This window comes from Onychostruthus taczanowskii, unplaced genomic scaffold (genome assembly GCF_017590055.1).
Source record: "Onychostruthus taczanowskii isolate IOZ18803 unplaced genomic scaffold, ASM1759005v1 scaffold78, whole genome shotgun sequence".
Lineage (NCBI taxonomy): Eukaryota > Metazoa > Chordata > Aves > Passeriformes > Passeridae > Onychostruthus > Onychostruthus taczanowskii.
In genome coordinates, this window is record NW_024505671.1 from 2,875,990 (window position 1) to 2,894,976 (window position 18,987).

At 36.6% G+C, this 18,987-nt stretch overlaps 1 protein-coding gene across 1 annotated transcript in view; it reads right to left on the bottom strand.

Annotated features, from left to right (window-relative positions):
• Positions 1–12,177, bottom strand: part of WDR64 (WD repeat domain 64) — a 58,469-nt gene extending 46,292 nt beyond the window's left edge. The window contains exons 1-8 of the mRNA XM_041423513.1: positions 12,027–12,177; positions 11,303–11,433; positions 8,388–8,487; positions 7,721–7,824; positions 5,158–5,187; positions 2,819–2,926; positions 992–1,206; positions 335–469 (exon numbers count right to left, since the gene is read on the bottom strand). Coding sequence (XP_041279447.1) covers positions 335–469; positions 992–1,206; positions 2,819–2,926; positions 5,158–5,187; positions 7,721–7,824; positions 8,388–8,487; positions 11,303–11,433; positions 12,027–12,177 — 974 coding nt within the window. The remainder of the gene's footprint in view (positions 1–334; positions 470–991; positions 1,207–2,818; positions 2,927–5,157; positions 5,188–7,720; positions 7,825–8,387; positions 8,488–11,302; positions 11,434–12,026) is intronic.
• Positions 12,178–18,987: the final 6,810 nt, after the last annotated feature.

Genomic DNA, 18,987 nt, shown 5'->3' on the forward strand with positions numbered 1-18,987 from the left:
TTAAATGAATGGATACATGATATATGTGTAACAAGCCAATCTATTTTCTAACTAAAATTTGCTTGCTGAGGAGAAATTGGAGGAGACAACACTGTCAACAAAACATATTTTAAGGGTTCTGAGTACTGTTCATATATGGACAGTCCTCTCCTACATCAAAAGTTAGCACACAAAAATATCCAAGCATTTAAATAACTGTATTTTTGTTTTTATTAGCAATGGTAATAGAAAAGGCACATTCAATACAACAGGATGACATCTTATGAGGCACTGATCTCCAGCGGAGTTACAAAGCAGAAGCTCTATTATTTTCTAGAAGATGTTTGATACTTACAGGTGGTCCTCTAGTCGCTTTATGTCATCCAAAACAAATGAATTAATACTGTCTGTGGAGCAGGATCCAAAACGTTTTAGGGCAGGAAAATACTTAATCTTCCCAACCCAGTCATCATGTAGCTTGCGTTTAGGACTAGGGATATAAACAGAGAAGTTACCAGGCTGCAGTAGCAACTACTGTGATGTGTCCGTAGGTGGACAGGGGTTTTGTCAGTGAGATTATATACACAACCAGTGCCAACATTTAATATCCAGGACAGATACAGAACCACTCTTCCAGCTCAAATGCAAGCAGAGAGAAAGTCGGGGTTGAACCATGCTCTTTTCTAGTCACAATCATGTTTCCATCTCATGGGGCACAAAAAAGCAGCTCCTTTGTCAAACTGGCTAACAGCAATTGTGAATTCTCCCCTTGAATTGTATCCTGCATCATCTCAGCTGTAAGAATCTCTTGTAAAATCTTCTACTGGAAATGATGGCACTTCTTTCATACAACAACAAGCAAATCATACTTATTGCAGTTTGAAAAATTATTTTCTTTAGTTAGATGCGCTTAACTTAGAAAGAGAAGCTAATCCTCCACTTAGGGCAAACAAAACCCAAATTAAAAACAAAACAATGCAAGACTAAAAACATTTTATCATAAGCAACTTACGTGTCAAAAGATTCGGAGTCTAAGACTTTAAATTGTGATTCTTTTTCAGCTTTAGATTGTTTCATTATGAAGTCATCACTGGTGATAGTAAGCAGATAAACATAACCCTTATCATCTCCCATTAAGATGGTATCCTTAGCCAGGTTATCTGCCATAGTCACTGTACAAACGCAGAGCAGGCAGTTTTTCATTGGTTTGATGACAAAGCCATTACCCTGTGGAATGTGATAGAGAGTTTATTAGATATTGCATGAGAGCCCTTAAATTGAATCTATCATGCTTATCTAGCTACATCAGCATTCAAATCTTGACTTTGTTTTTCAAGCTGCCCCTCTGCTATCTGTTTCTGGTATCAGAAACTCATAGAAGACCATGACAAAGTAGAGTTAAAAGTAAATCCTAGAGATTTGAGCAAGATTTTGTGTCATAGGTAACTTTGCATTTCAGTGAAAAAGTATTAATTACAAATTCTAGGAAGTATCTCTGCATACTATGTGGGATGGTGTATTTGCTAAGACTGTATATGGTTTCCTGTTCAAAACTAAAATGCTCTTTACAAGAAAATTGGAAATAACCAAAATAAAGAATAATTCAAACTACAAAATATAGCAGGAATACACAAGAAGAATCTATATCAGAGTCCTAATTAATAATACAGCCTGGGAGTGTCAAGTGTACTAAGACGGGCAGGCGTTTCAATTTTTGAAGCACAGAGATAGTGGGAATGAACACAGTTGCAAGACACTGTGGTATTTTGCTAGAAGGCCCAGGAATGGGATTCAGGGTCACCTGCATTACATTGTTTATTGGTTCTACTGCCTGACTCCATCTGTCATTTGGTTAAAGCATCCTTGCCAACCTAAACTGGGAACTGTTCACATGCCATAGGAATTAACTGCATCAATGCTGTCTGCATAGCACAGAAACATTGGGGACATAATAGAGACAGGACTGTCCATATATTATTTCTGTGGTCTTGAAAGAGAGCTGCATCTATTCATCAACAGGATACCTGCAGCTCTCACTGCAGGTAATGAGGGAACTTGGACAATAATAGGTGGAGAATAAATATTTGAGCCCTCCTCCAAGAAGTCCGACTGGACTGACAAAAAGACTTAAATTGATCTATCTCATCCTGGGAAGCAACCTTTTAATATTGGAAAAAAAATCCTAAAAATTGTATCCAAAAAAACCCCTACTTTGCTTCTCCTCATCATCTCAGCTAACTTGGAATTTCCAAGAGAAGTTGCAGGCACAGGAAGAAAAAGCTAAGATATGTGTCAGCAAAAGTGCATAAGACATTAAAGAAAACTCTGACAATTTGGATGTACATTATTAACATCAAAATGTTATTATCTTATAAAGTCCTGAACAAAACACAGGATATGAAGAAATATTTTCTTTAAATCAGGAAGTTACCTCAGAAAGAATCTTTGTTATATTCTTTGTAAAACCTATTCCTTTGATTCTTAATAGATTCTGAGATATATGTATGCCCATGCACACATTTTAGCTACACAGGTGCACATGTATGCACTAGATACACAAGGAAAAGAACATCTTTGGGGGTTTGTTTGCACCATAGTGTAAAATTTTTGTTTTTATTCCAAACTTTTAATATACTTTAATAATCCCATTTGGCATGTAGAGTGAAGACATGTAGTGTGAATACTTTAGTGTGAATTCCGCTGTTTCACTGAGTTCCTACAACAACAAAAGTGAAAAGTCTTCATCCTGTTAGACCAAAGGGATGTGAATGTATCTTGGAAACAAAGAGTGATCAACCTTCAGGTTTCATTTTGGCATTTGTCTGATCCAACATAATACCTCGCTCTCTTTTGATTTATAGTCCCAGAGAATGATTGTGCTTTCAGTTACAGCCACGACCAATTTCAGATTAGGCAGGAAATCACATCCAGTGATCCAAGCAGTATCCTGGTGAAAATAAAAAGAGTAGCTAAAAAAGGATTTTCTCTGTAAATTTATCAACTTTTCTATCACGTAAGTACATATTTTAAACCATTTCCACATAAACCACATCTACTGTGCACTAGCACATGCTAGGTCTAGTTCCATTGAGAGTTCTAACGCCAGGAATAGGTCATACATGAAGTTACAGAGGCACCAGGCTCAAGCTCTGTTATCAATGACTCACCTGAGAGGCACAAATGTTGCATGGGAGAGGATAAATATATAGCGTTAGTCGAACTGTAATGTCACTCTGAAAAAGCACTCTGAGCAGAGAAAGCTCAAGCTAAAACATCATAGTAAAGCAGATTAAGCTTTTACCTGAATACAATTTGGTTTGGAACAAAAGAAATTTAAAGGCAGTCCAAAATTTCAGCTATAAAAACAAAACTGAAATGAATGTTTATGAAAATTAGTAACTGTAGTAAATAATTTTAATTCTCCCAATAGGTAGGTCAACTATATTTACAAATATATACATCTGCCCATATTAAGCCATTGTTCAAGTATACCTCTTATTATACAGGTATTAATGTAAAACAATTTGTCTTGCAAAGTATAGATCAGAATCCTGATGCTTCTACTTTTATTTCCATTGTTGTACACAATATTGATTTTGCTCTTAGTGCAAAGGGTCCAAAATCCTGACAGAGGATATCAACATTCTGTTGCAGGAGAAAGCTTCTCTCCTTCCTAATGACGTATGTGCAAGTGGTAATACATTTACAAGGACTTTGTACCCTTTACTACAATAAACATGTGGAAAATGTCAGTTCTGCAGAGACCTTGTGGATTGTTTGGTAATTCTTATGGAAGAGTTTGTCAACTGTGGCTTTTTTTGTCCTTATAATAGTGTCATATAACAATGACTAAATGGCTTGAAAAAGATGATTTTACATTTGTAGTTGTCACCAATTTGTAGCATTGGCTTGTGATGATGCAGTCAAAGTAACAGGTTTCAGCTTCAGAGGAAAGACTGTAAGAATTTTTCTTGTTAGTGTTGCTATACTTGACAGACAAACTAGGCTGCTGCACCAGATCAACCTTTCATTATTTTCTTATTCCATCCTGTCACTCAAGGGCTCTTATCTTTCCTCCCTTCTTTCACACATTTTATGGCAAAGATGTCCTTCAATGGTCCTAATACTGCGACAGCTGCCAGATATTGTCCTACTTTTGCAGCAAAACCCCCATCACGTTCATAGAGGAATCATTTTAAGACAAGTGCTTAGTGTTCAAAAAGCAAAGGGACCCTGCAGCCCACTGCAGCATCAGGCTAGCAGCATCTTCCATCTTTTTTCCCTTGACATCTCTGGGGGAGATCCTACCTTTGCATATTTGAACTGGGGAAAGCGGCTCCTACAAGCAAAGTAGGAATGACTAGAATTCACTGCTGTAGCACTTCTGTAGAAGAAGCTCTAATTCTAGTAGGAGTTTCCAAAAGTCAACTGGTCTCCAGAGTATTTCTCATAGTTATCTCTGCACAGATTCCACAGGCCAGATTAGCCCTTGCAATAAATGAAATGCAACTGAGGCCCAGAGATGTTTTCTGAGTTGGAGTAGTAGAGCCTCTGGTGTGGAGTACTTCTATTGCATTTTAGAATTCCTGCAATATGTAAGAGAGAACCAACAGAATGCACTGCCTCCTGGCACAAGATACCCACATCGACTTTTAGGACAAGGGGTCATGTCACTTTGCTAAGACTAATGTCTCTTGTCTACAGGTCATCTGAAAAAAGCTCATTTTCTAAAATCTGCAGTGATACTCCCAGGGTAAACACGAAGTTTTAATGTATACACTGTGCAGTCATATCATCTACCTAGCAAAATGTAGAACTGTTTTTCATTAACAAACTTAAAATTTTACTTATTCAAATTTTACAGTGACAATTGAAGTTCTGGATTTTAGAAGAAAAAGTTCCGGCAAGGTAATGGGTAAAGGATAATTTGGCAGAAAAAGAAGCATTTATCTGAGGTTTCATTTAGCAGAGGAAAGAAATCAAGTTACTCAATTGTTTCAATAACTGAAAGGAATAAATTGAGACTATTTGACCTACAGCACCCTATGAAAAATCATGCAGAAGTCTCAACATTAGAATTGGCATTAGAATAATGCTCAGTTTCTACTTATTTCAACTGAGTACATGCTGATTTTTATTTAAAATTATTTAATAGGAAGGAGACAAAAAAGAACTTACGTCAACACTGATGGTTGTCAGAACCTTCATCTGAAAAATCAAGAAAGATATGGTCACAATAGCAAGGCAGTTCTCAAATTAAAAGTCTAAACAGAGTCATCTCTTCATAGGAAGCTAAGAACAATAATTGCTAACTGAAAGAGCAGGTGGTGAAGATCTGAGAAAGATCTTTAACCTGCCTGCTGTCTGTTGCCCTTTATATTGTGAGGAACTTAAAACTTCTCTTTCCCTTACAATTGTTTCATAGTTTCTGATTTGGTTTGGGGTTTCTTCATTGAGACGTTGAAGTGAGGAAAATAAGTAAAAAATCCTCATTTTTACAACAGAGTACAGATCAGCTGGTCTTCTGAGGGAATTGTGCTTTTAATGGTTTTTGACAGCTAAAACAGCATCAGCTCCTGTGAGAAATAGGATTTATCATATAGAAACACAAGCTAACGCTGGCCCAATGCCGTGTCAACTATTACCAGCAAAAGTCCCTGGCAGAGACAGTACTTCAGGCTGCAAACAGGAATAACTACATTGGTACACACCTTTCACCAAAGTTAACTACTGGTAGACAGAGTAACACGTGGCTGAAAACCTGAAGTGTTTAAAGTGTCACCACTGTCCAGCAGAGACAGGGTTATCTTCTGTGTCTTTCACCAAAACTACTAAGTTTTCAAAAGCAGTTTCAACCTTTTCTGTTCTGAAACACCCACAGATGCTTTTTCACCTCCTCTTGCCCCTGCCCCTGATCAGTAATTATTCAACGGCACCTTATACCCATCCCAGCAATTCCACATTTCATAAACCAAGAAGCTAGGATCAAAGTCTTTCTTCCCACAGAAGTGAGATGCCAGGTGTCATTATGGACAGCCTTTGAGCAGAGTTTAAGAGTACTGTTAACCAAGAGATGGCCATCCGTGCACTGTATCAGACTTGGCTTTATCAACAGTAACTAAAATGTGTCCTTAAGGCCGCCTACTCCTACAGGTCATATGTGCTGGTCAAGGCAGTATTCATCTGAGAAACTGAGCAATGAAAGTGTCTCATATTCTGGAGTAACCTGGAAGTAGTTGATGGTATAAAGCTGTACACAGGTGTTGAGTCATATTAGGCCCACATTCCTTGCAGAAAGTAATGCTTAGCCCTCAAATAGAATAATGGAGTCATAGAATAATTAATGCTGGAAAAGATCTTTAAGATGATCAAGTCTAACTGTAAAACTAACGCTGCCAAGTCTACTGCTAGATCATGTCCCCAACAGCCACTTCTACACATCTTTTGAACACCTCCAGGGTGGTGACTCAACCACTTCCCTAGGCAGTTGCAATGGTTGACAACTCTTTGGGTAAAGAAATTATGCCTAATATGCAATCCCATCCTCTCCTGGCATCTTGGGGCTGTTGTAATGCCTTAGTCATTTTTCAGAACATAGTTTTCTAAGTGGGAGTTGAGGTTCCCAATTCACTGTGTTAAGCAGCTGGGTATAAAATAATTTACATTGCAGTCACTGATGTTAGATAACATCAGTCCAGTCTATGAGGAGGCAGCAATTCAACTTGAAAATAGCAGGTAGGGGGTAGGGAGGAGAGATGTTTTTAATCTTATACTTTGGGAAATTATTTTTCATAGGTACATAAGAAGGATAATGTTCCGGAGGACAGGCTTTCAAATAAATTATTTCAGCATTTACCAAAACTGCAGTACTGTTTTGTTATTTAATCATCCACAGGAGTCCTTTCTTGGTTTAAATGCTCCTGTCATAAGCATTATGCACTAATTAGCTAAAACCCCTAGAAAGCATTAGTGCTGCTTTAAAGTTTTACTGCATTGCCTGAAATAAATTTTAAAAAACTGGTTGCATTAAAATTGTACAAATGTAAAGCACCACTGAGCATAGATGTGTGATAGCCTGGGTTTCTGTATGACACTTTCTATCTCATAGCTTCCACAGGCACATACCATTAAATAGTACTATGATCATCTGGGAAATTAATGTCCAAACTTTAGTTTAACAGCATCTTAAGCCTGAATTTCTACTTATAATGGTACAGATATCCTTACATTTTACTGATGAGGGAACTAACTGTGAGCCAGTGTTATGCAGACTGTTGTAAAACTCATGACTTTCAAGCTTCTAGATGTTGCTGTATTGAATAAATCTTATTTGCAAACAACTGTCTCTGTCCATTCTGGATATTTTCAGTAGCTGTAGAAAACAGTTAATTCTCTGATTTCCACTCTATATCTAAAAGTTAATTCCACTAGCATATTTTTTTATTTAGGGAAATCTTTTTTAAACAGAAATGCAGATTATTTTCAATTAAATGAATTTCTATGAAGAATGTCTATTATTAGACATCTCTACCTTCCATCAACTTGTGTGGACTGTCTAGTAGGTTTATAATTGAAAAGAACAATGTATATTTCCTGCTGTAATTAAAAATATAGAAAAAGTTAACTTTAGTAAGAAAGAGATGTAGTTTTTTTATGGGAAAATTTGAACGCTAGATCACAGTTCACTCAGTTCTTCCACGTACTGCTAATGGAATAATAAAAGAGTATGATTTAGAATTACCTGTTTGTTAAACACAGTTAGTAGTCCTTTCTGAGAGGCTGTTACTGTGAGATGCAGAAGGGGCACTTTCACTATACCCTTGATCACATCTTTTCTCTTGACAACTGTCAATGACAAAATATTACTCTTCATCTTACAGACACGGAAAACATAAACAAATAGAATCATATTATTAAGGAAAACATAAACAAATAGAACGTATTAGTAAGAACAGTTTCTCTTCCTGAAATGCATTTTGGTGCCATATGCGAGGCAGTGATGCAAAATATCATAAATTATCCCATACTTGGTTTAATTAATCATGTTGCATTTTAAATATCATTAATATAATAATTCTGGATGTGCCACTTCTTCTTCGTATTTTCAAAAAATACAGAAAATGTGTAACTGCAAAAACAAACAGTCCAGTTCAGAAAAAATCATACTTTCAAAATAATTTAGGAATATGGAGAACTGGGAAATGCAGCAGTGGAGTGTTCAATGTTTAGTAAAAATGCATGTATTTTGGAACACAGAAGAAGAAAAAGAAGAGGAAGAAGAAGAGGAAGAGGAAGAAGCATGAATGGGCAAAGACAGACATGTGATCTTATCACCCTACTTTCAAGAAAGTGAGCAGCACACTGCATGAGAAAAAATATAGTTTTTGATGCAAGATGAAGTAAGTCACCTGAATGAGTAATCTGTTGTTTTTCAGATACAAGCACAACTATATTTTCTTTCGAAGGGGAAGGCATGACAACACTTTCTTCTCTAAAACAGCCAAAAATCTAAACAAAACAAAATAGAACCAAACAAGTAATTTATTGCAAAAATACTTCTTGAAGATACATGTATAAAGTCAAATAGTTATCTCACACTTTATAATTTAATATTCTTTGAGTAAGTACCTTAGTATTACTTCCTTTAACCATTAGCTGTCAATATGACTTTAGACTGCTGAGATCTGATAGTCAGGCACAATCTTTCTTCAATGTTTGTAAAGAAGTCAGCTTGCACAGGGCTTCTAGGAATGCAGACCATCTATTCTTTAAAGTTGTTGGTACAGTTCTGATTTGTAAATAACCATATTCAATTTCCATTTTCCAGTTCTACCTACCTTAACTAGGGGAAAAAAAACCAAACCAAAACTAGCAAAAGGCAGACAAAACAGACAACTCCATACTTACAAACAAAGACATTACATGCAGCATAGTGGTTTAGCCAACACAAAATACCTTTTCCACAAAGATACGTAGATTCCTATTTGCTTGAAAAGAAATATAATATAATGACAATCTTTAAAAATCCTTTTTTTGCCATCTCCCTAAGTCTGACAAGGTTCCATATGAACATGATAAAGATCTCTGCACAGGATAGTCAGGTAAGAAGATTATTTTGCTCCAGCGTATGAAATTTTCAGCTGAAATGGTCTACAAATCTCATGCTCTGTACCCAAAAGTAGAGTAGTTTAGTCATTTCTTTAGTAAATTAGTCCCACTTATCTGTACAGATTTTTTTAAACTAATTTTTCATATTATGGACATTACGTATACTTCCATTCCTGAGTTCTAAAAGCAATGCTTCTTTGGATGGGAGACAAAATGTTGTATTTTATTCTAGTTCCGTATTTTCCATGTTATACAATAGAATTCCCATTTTCATTCTTTGAGAGATTCAGATGTACATCTTTATAAAAAATACTCTCACACAGCATTACTCTTCATCTTTTCACTTCACAGCTCCCTCCTTTCCATATACACAATTATTAGCTATCATACATTCAAGTTTTTCAAGAAAGTTTGCAGGCAAGCCATAATAAAAGACTGTCATCAGTCAGCTCACACTTGGTAAAATTTGAGAAATGCTCATAGAAATGGTCCTGGGGAATTTTATCCCAAGGAAATCATGCACAGATTTCAAAAGGAAACTGAAGAGGCTTCACCTCTTTTACTACATCGCATACTGTGCTTGCTTGTGTAATTATGTACCCAAATTATTTAAGTAATTATGTAATCTAGTAACTAGCCTGACTGCATTAAAAAATCAATAAGGTTTTGGAGTAAATGATCTGCACTCCAGCAAACATACAGAGCTTCCCTTTTTTCTCTTATAAACTAATGAGCCTGAACATAATTTGCTACCGTTCTGCTACCCTAAAGAAAGGACAATCAGTCCTTCAGACTGTCAGCTATTTTCCAGATTTGCCCCAGGACTTCCTTGAAGGAAATCTTCAGTGGCTGACGTGAGCAAAATCTGTGATTAATGTGACACTGCAAGTAAAAACAATGGTTAAGAAAGATAGTAACCAGAAATGTCCCCATACAGAACCTTATTAAATAGAAATGGCTGAACACACCGTATTTAGGATGATATTAGGAAATCACTTGATAGCAATTGTTGATAACATGTAAGGAACAGATGGTTGGGTATCTTCAAGGTTCCAATATTAGCATGATGTTCCAGAGTAACATAAAATGTAAATATGCTGACTAATTCATAGTCATGTCACTTGCTAATACCCTGCCATAAGACTTTAAGTCCAGCAAGGATTTGCCACGTATACCATGCCTCCTATGCTATTGTAGGAAAGTCCCTTCTGCACAATTCTGTCTTTGGGTAAGAAACAATCAAAAAAGTCTTGCAGTAATACATGATGATGGGTGCTCTCGATAAAGATTGGCTCTAACAATCTAAGAATCAGTAATTTTAAAGAACAGTTACTTGAAACACTATCCATGGTAAATACCTTAATAAAGGACACATTTCTAGAGCAAGCGTTCATTTCTCAAAACATGTGCAAATAAAAAAGAGCTCCATGCTTAAAAAAACCTGACAAAGTACTTCTTCACAAAATGTGAAAAACTGGGTGCTGTGGAGATAATCTTCTCAGGTGGATTCAGAAATAACTCACAAATGGATAGATTAAAAATCCAGGAAGGGAGTGCACACAGAGTGCATTTGCAACTCTGGCAAAGGAAATCCTTAATATACGTGCAGACAGATGCAAAGAGGGTAAATCGGATCTACTGTTTCACTATTTAACCTCATTCTTACATGCTTTTTACAAAGGTTTGCTATTTACCAACATTAGAGACTGAAAAATTGATTACAAACATCTCATTCATCTACAGGACTAAATAATATATGCATAATTCTCTGGTTCAAAAACTCTACTAAAATGCTGCCCTACCTTTAAGACTTCCTGTTCAAAGTAAGGGTCAGATTTATGCTGTGAACAGAGGAAAAGAAAGGCAAGGAAACAGAGGTAAGAGAAAAGAGAGGAAAGGAGAAAAAGAAGAAGCATTTCTGAAGGTTTAGCTAAAGATAGACTTATCCTCAGAGCACAAATGGCATACTGTCATCATAGGAGATTTTGCATTTTGTCAAGAAGGCTGAGGACAATGCACATCACTGAAGCAGTTCTGCAGACTGAACACACCCAGGCTTCAGGCAGCTAGGATAAATAACAAGAGAGTGCCTCATTCTGCCTTGGAGCTCATGAACAACAGACTTGTGAACAAGACATAATCAACAGATAAATATTGTCATTATTTAAAATTCTATTTAGTTTTTAATATTTAAGAAAATTTTAGAAATCTTTACCTCAAGCCATTCTGGCCTTTCACCAAGGTTGCTCATAATCTTCCTGAAAAAGGCCTGAATATTCTGATCCTTGACTGCTGAACCAAAAAGTGTTCGTGTGGTTGTATAGAACTTTTCATAATCTATCTCATCTGTATGGGAGGAACAATGTCCACACAGTTTAAAACTGGCAAGCTACAGATTCCTTTCTTATCCACCCTATTTCTGGTTTTATTTCTCTTTCAATACCAATAGCATGGAAGTTCCAGCTTCTCACACTGTATTCACTAAAGCATTTGAAAAGAAAAAAAAAAAAATCAGTCCGAATATTTGCTCTTCTCAAAACTACCTAATTTGCAATCCATGACATGAAACAGATAAAATACTAAATAAAAAATTCTCACTTCTTTTTTCTTTCCTTACTTACCCTCATTATTTACAATTAGTAACTGTAATTACATAATTTATCAAGTTTGTGCTTTTACAGAAATAAGTTAGCATCATGCTAACTTCTATATGTGGCAACTCCACCAATTGTATTTTCTGAGTGATCACCATGGCCTTATAATTTGGCCAGAAATCCTAACAGAAGGTGAAAAGAACTTTCACAGTGCAATCTCTCTATTTCCTGTAAAAATCAAACAGTAACAGTTAGAACACTAATTTGAAGGAAATTATCATCTCTCTATGATATGTTCTCTCCATGTGAAAACTACACTTTACTATCCAAATTAGTATCTCTTACCATCATCTTTAGTATACAAGCCTGAACTCTCCTTGGTCTTCTGGATGATCAGTTTTTCAACTAGATTCTGGAACTGCTCCAAAGCAGTCTTGAAATCAATCAATTCAAGAGCAAAGCAACCCTCCTTATCATGACCCTTCTTTCCAGACATCCTTTATGAAGAGAAGACAAGAAGGAGAGCTCTTTTTACAGCCATGTCCAAACCTCGCTTTGTTCCTTTAATTTCCACATGAGTTCATGTGAGATGCAGCTGCATGACAGGTATACCAAACATTACATATTAAAAAAGAGGAGACCCTGGCTTAGCATCTCGAGCTGGCAAACAGTGGATGAACTGTGAACTATGGATGTCACAACATCCCACCACATCACAGAATCCCACTCATTGAGTACCCCCAGGTCACAAACCAGGATCACTAAGTAACCTGGCATGTGAGATTATTTCATTTTATCTCACGCAATTTGCGACAGAAAGACTTTGTGCTTTTTTCCACAGAATAGTTAGGGTTGGAAGGAACCTCTGGAGATCATATAGGACAATCTCACTGCCAAGGTGACACAGGAATGCATCCAGGTGGTTTTTGAGTGTCTCCAGATAGGTCTTTCCCCCCAGGCTTTTAGTAACATTTTTCCAAATGTTTCTTTGGGGAGAGAGCTGAAGGGGTGGAGAACATTAAGCATGTATTAACTGCATTAATAAATCTGACCTTTAGTTGTACTTTCACCTCCTTTATGTTACAGATCAATAACCATCAGCCATTTATCACTACATGGAGCACAAAACTTTTTTCTAAAGTATAACCTGTAGTAAGGGGTCAAGTGGTGATCTTCAGACACAAAAATATGGAGAATCCAACACATTTGTTTCAAAGCGTAATTGCACAAACTGTTAAAATTTAAGCCTCTTTGTGTGGTTTATGCTTCCTTTCAGCAGTTCTTGTAATATCTTCAGTAATTTACTTGGTACATTCTTGTACTAGGGATCTTTTTACATGGACTACTTCTCCTTTCCTTTAGGTTTCAATACAATTGTGATTCTTATGCACATTTTTCATATTTTCAATATCTTCAAAGGATATTGATGCCATGTTACTGAGCTACACCAGAACAGGCAAATGGTGAATTTCAGACTATTTGTTAAACTCACTTTTCTGTAGATCACACTGATCAATTTCTTTGTATCGTTCTTTAGCTACTGATCTCCAGATCCACTTTGCTATTACTTCACCCAAGGCTGATGCCAGGTTTACTGGATAAGGCTTTCTTGGATTCTTGAGTGTGGAGTCTTAGCTCTGTGGAGACACTGTAGTTGAAAAGGAGAAATTATATTTTATATTTCCTCATGGCAATCTAGAGGATTTATATCCAACAGGCATGTTTCAAGAATATTCCAGTCACTTATTCAAAAAACCAAAACAAATAAAGGCAGTAGTCTTCACACACACTCAGCACATCAGCAAACAACATTTTTGAAACATATAGGGAAAGCAACTAATTGGTATTAAACAGTTACAAAAAATAATGCATGGAAATATCTCTCCATGAAATAGCTAGTTCTTCAGGGAAAGTGGTGCCTCATGATATGCTACCTAACACAAGCAATCCAACAGCCTGGAATTCCATCATTTCAAGGGGAAGAACACAAAAGTTTCTGGGGACTTCTGCTCTACTGCAATGAGCATTTATTTTGATTAGAATAAGGAAAAGAGCTTGGCAAAGAAAAGCAGCAATGATACCTGGAAAAGAGAGGGATAGCTTGAGGATATATTTTTGCTGTTTCCAACAGTAATTATCCAGCAAAATATTTCCTTTGTGTGTCAAGGTACTCAGTGGCTGGCCAGATACTACATCTTGGTCAGAGTTGTGTATTTGACATACTGCCTCCAGCTGAATTCTTGTTATGCAGTGCTTCCTGTTGCTTAATTTTTCCAGTCTCTCTCATCTAAGCTTGTATGACATCAGGTCGTATTCTCATTTCCCAGTTAATATCAGTGGTTTAAGGTTCATAAAGGGTATTTAGCACCCACCCTCAGAACAGAGGTTAAGAACAGAAATCTATGTTCTGTTCTCTTGCAAAAACCCATGTAGAAACTCCATGTTATATAACACAATGAAAACACAAAGAAACCCCAAATGAGGAATCATTGCTTTCAGTACCAGTTGATTCTGTTGTCGTAGGTGTTTCAAATAAAAAAAATACAGTAGAATTTAAAAATAAGACGTGATGACTGAGTGGACTGAAAAAAAAAGTAGAGAAGATAGGAATTGCATTAGAAGATAAGCAAAGTCTAAAAGGCAAATTCAATATTTAATTGATGAGTCAGGAAGTCCTTGCATTAGTAGCCCTACAGCGGCATTAACTGAATGAAAAGCATTTCCTTCACTGTCTCTCTTACTCATAGTGTGGAAAGCACTGGAGATAGAATACCATATAATTGATGGATATTCAGAAGTTGACTGTCTCAACTCTTCTTACCATATAACCTTATTAGTCTCAGTTATTGGAAATTCTCACATACAAAGATAATTATATGTTCATACGGGTGCAAAGAACAGCTGCAGCAAGTTCATTGTAGGATTAGCACCTCATTTGAAAAATCAGTAATTTTCAATCTTTATCTCAATAACTACCACAAGTCTACGAAATGCCACGCAAGTTTTAAAATTCTGACCATGTAATTTGATGACTTATAGCAAATAACCCAAACCTACTGAAGAAGACAAACAGCAAAGGTGATGAATCTTTTTTCCTGCCTGTACCAGGCTGCCACTTACTCTTCCTGGTGGTCTCATGCAAAAGCAAATTTTCCCCAAGTAAAATGATTGTTCAGAACAGCCTGAAGTGGATCACACAGTGAATCTAAACTGGCCTTAGTTGTCCCTAAAGAAGCTCTGGGACATAAAAGACTGTTTCTGACTCTGATTTTGGTCAAGGCCAGTCATTTAAATGGAAAAAATAATCAGTCCCTGAAGATGCTTTCTTTTGATAAGCTTACCCATCCTTTGCTATCTCTTCCTTATAAATGTCCTGTTAAACCTGGCTGTGTTTCAGTTGAATCAGGATAGAGATGCTTCAGTTCAGACTGACTGAAGCTCTTGACTATTATGGGGCTGGGCAAGTAATAAGCTTTAGCACTGTAAAAATTAAATTTCTTCTATAAAAGACTGTTTAAGGAGTGCTATCATACTGACATTTACATTAGCTCACTCATTTTTTCTACTGGCTCAAATTTTCACTTTTCTTTTGATATTAACACCCCACAAGCACTCCTTGCTATAAAGTGCATCTGTTCCTCTCTGTCACTAACAGCAACTGAAATGACCAAATGATAGTTTTAAAAATTGTATTTCCTATGAACTATATATTGATTTGTACGTTGGCCTCTGGAAAATGACAGGGCAGTCAGCTTGTAAGCACCTTCACTTTATGTCTGTCACACTAACAAGAAGCTGCAGCATAAGTATGAACTACTATGCAAGGTTATTCCTTAAAAGAACCCAGTTTATATCACAAATTAATGTAAAAGTGATATTGTTGCAAACACTGGTGTTTGCTGGTCTTATAATGGTTATACTATGCTGGTGTTTAGAGTTCAGCCTGCCTTATGAGCTGTGTCTGTACAACCAAGGACATCATGATGTCAGCAGGCACAAGCATATATCACCACCTCTTTTAATTTACTCTGCAAGAAACAAGTGCCACAGAGGCATCAATATGCATCTGCCTCCTAAACACATAGCACAGTCCCACACAGGTTTCTCTAGCCAAGAAGAAGTTCATCTCATCTAACTTAGGCATCTAAAAGTTAATTATTCAAGTCATCTTATGTGCCAGTCAATAAACATTTCCAGAGGGTGATTAATCGTACTGGTCTTAAGCACTTAACTTTCAAAGGCATCACTTAGGTGAGATGACTCACACCTGCAGCTAGTACAGCTCTTTGTACACACGTCAGGTATACCAGAGCTCACACATCACAGAACAGGCTGCAGGCAACTTCCACCTGCAGCACAGATGCTCTGACCGCTCACCATCACCTCCCAGGACAGCCTGTTTGGGTCCCCTTTCCCCACTGAAAACACCTGTGCTTGCTTCAGTGAACTGTGTCTGAGCCAAACACTTCTCTCAGCCCAGAATATTCTCACAATCTTGCAACATTAGCACTTCACCTGCTTTATGATTTAAAGTTCACATCCCAATATGGACTAGAATATACATGTAGGATTACAGGTTCTGCAAGACGAAGCCCTAGCTTTAAACCTTTGCCATTAGGGTTGTGCATTTTGTGGTTTTTTTACTTAAAAAACTGCATTATCAATGAGTGTAGATCTATATTAAAAGCCTCGTTTTAGTGCCAGGAGGTTGGCAACACATGAAAGATTTCTTCTGTCCACACTCACACTTGCTCTGTGGATATATCCTGCAGCTATATATAGATACAGTGAATAATCACTAGGCTTTCATCTGCCTCTAAGGCTAAAGAATAGCAAAAACAACATGTAAGAAAAAAAAAATACACCAGGAGAACATTGTAAAAAACCAAAAAACTGAAGCTAGGTAGCCAGAGCTTTTGGGAAATTTTGTTTTGTTTGGAGCAGCCTGCGTTCTGGCTCTATACCATGCCCTTGGAAATAATAAGCTTACAAAGTTCAAAACAGACATGAAAACCTCAGCATTATCTGACTCCTAGAACAAATGTATTTAATATGGACAAAAGCCTGACTTTCCTGCTCACTCTCTCCTTGTCAGGAAAGATGGGAAAGAGCATGTGACTTCAAAGGCACACTAGCAAAAGACAACAGAACAGAGAAAATGAGTGAAAGCAACACATAAGTCAGTGAACATAAAATTAAATAGGTCTGTTGAATGCCTTAAAACACTCTTTTCCCACCCCACAATGTTCTCATTGCAAAAGCCCAGACATTTTTAATGCTGCACTTACAACTGAGAGTCACATTTGTGGTTTGTATTTCTACCCAAGTTTAGAAAGTAGCAGTGACTTTGAAAGTTTATTTATTCTGCTTGAGATTCTTCAGCTATAATATGTGACACAATGCTCTTGTGTGCTGAAGCATTCTAAATTACTAAATAGTATAAACTTTTGAAGACAGTCCCAGACATCTGCAAACTTTCTACTTGTGAATTATTAGTTCCAAGGCTGGGTTTTAAGGTTTGTCTTGTGCATATGTCAGCATATGTTGGCCATCTGAAAATTTACAGCCCACGCATTCTTCTACCCCATGTGAATTGTGCATAACAGATGACATGTTAAAAGGACTGTCGCAGAAGAGATATAGGAAGTCCTTGGGAGTTTCAGAGACTGTTTTTGTAGTAGAGGACTGCGGACTTTCTATTCCTGCTTCTTGTTGTATGTATTTAAACCCATGAGCTCAGCTACACACGTTTAGTACTTTGATGCACTTCCAGTAAGTCACACACATACACTTTATGGTTCTGGTCTACCCGTTCATGCAATGGTAAATGTAAAGGTAAAACCCTTTTTGCAGCAGAAAAGGATTGACTAAAGAATTAGAATCTAGAATTAGATTATTAAAACCATAGCTGCATTGGTTCTAGAGTGGGTTAGGTAAGACAGAATCTAGACTAGAATTGGGGTCAGGGTTCTGTTTCCAGCTTTGCCTTTGACCTAATGATACAATAAAACAGCATTTCTTTTTTGTTGTGCCTCATATGACAAGTGGCAATGCATGGAAGACAAATGGAACTCTGCTCATGAAGTATCCAAGACCACTTGAATAACATTAGCAATTTGACAGTATTAATAAAGTGACCTTTGCAAATAAAGCATTGGAGAGCTTGCACATCTATGGATCTATTTAGTTTTGCTATGAAAAAGCCTAAACCAGACATTCTGAGATATGATCTTTATAAAATGCAACTTATGAGTTCTCTTACCTTCTATAAATTCAAAGACATCTAGAGGGAGTATTTTTGACAGGTGCTGTAGTGAAATACCTCTTAGAAACCCTAAGTGTATAATGGAATCTGCCAATGGACACTATGTTATCTGGAACGTAGTAATCACTACACTAAATTTTTCCTGTTCTTCTTACTACCTTTACTTGCTTTTCATTTTGCAGGGATAAAAAGATACCCAATTGAAGATTTTGCTTTTGAGGCAGAAGATAGAGATGTCTTGTTCTCAATGAGGTATAGTAATAATTTGGTACAGTCATGTCATTGTTAGACTTTTAGAATAGTGTTCTAAACAAACCCATAACTGTGCATTGTCATAATAATTTTGCACATGGTCTGTCATGTACACGTAAATTCCTTCTGTGGATGAGGAAAGACAAAATTATGTCTTCCCTAAAACTGATGCTCAAGTACTACCATGGTCTATTACCACGATAGAAATTTTGGAAGGTCATGTGTTCTATAAATACAGCTTTCATGGTAAAAAAAATATAATTGATTTTGAGAAAGGAAGCTGCTATTTCCTTTGCAGTAAGAAAAGCCCTGTTGACCGGTGATGAAGAAACAGACTGAAACAGACTTTTAAAGTTAGTTTCAGTTGCCGATTACATCAGTATATGAGGGATTTAATAACATGGATCATAAATAAAGTTAACATCAATAAGAACAGGTACTTTAACCGGTGTTAAATTTTTCTGACTTAGGACTTTATTCCTAATGCCTTGTATTACAGCAGTAATTTGTCATATAAAATTTACTGCCATGAGAAACCCATAATTTGTATATAGGTTTGTTTTGAAAGACATCAAACCTACCTCAACTATCCATGTTTTCAGTCTCGGTTCACCCTTAGTCTAGACCATTTAATACCACTGTGCATAAGAGAAGAAGAAAACCAGCTATTTTTTTTACATGTATCCACTAAAACATTTAAATTCTGCTGCTTTCACAGCTGATTTTTTTTTTTTTAAACTAAAGTAAGAAAATATCTAAGCTGAAAGTTTTCATTGGGCCCTTAAGAAG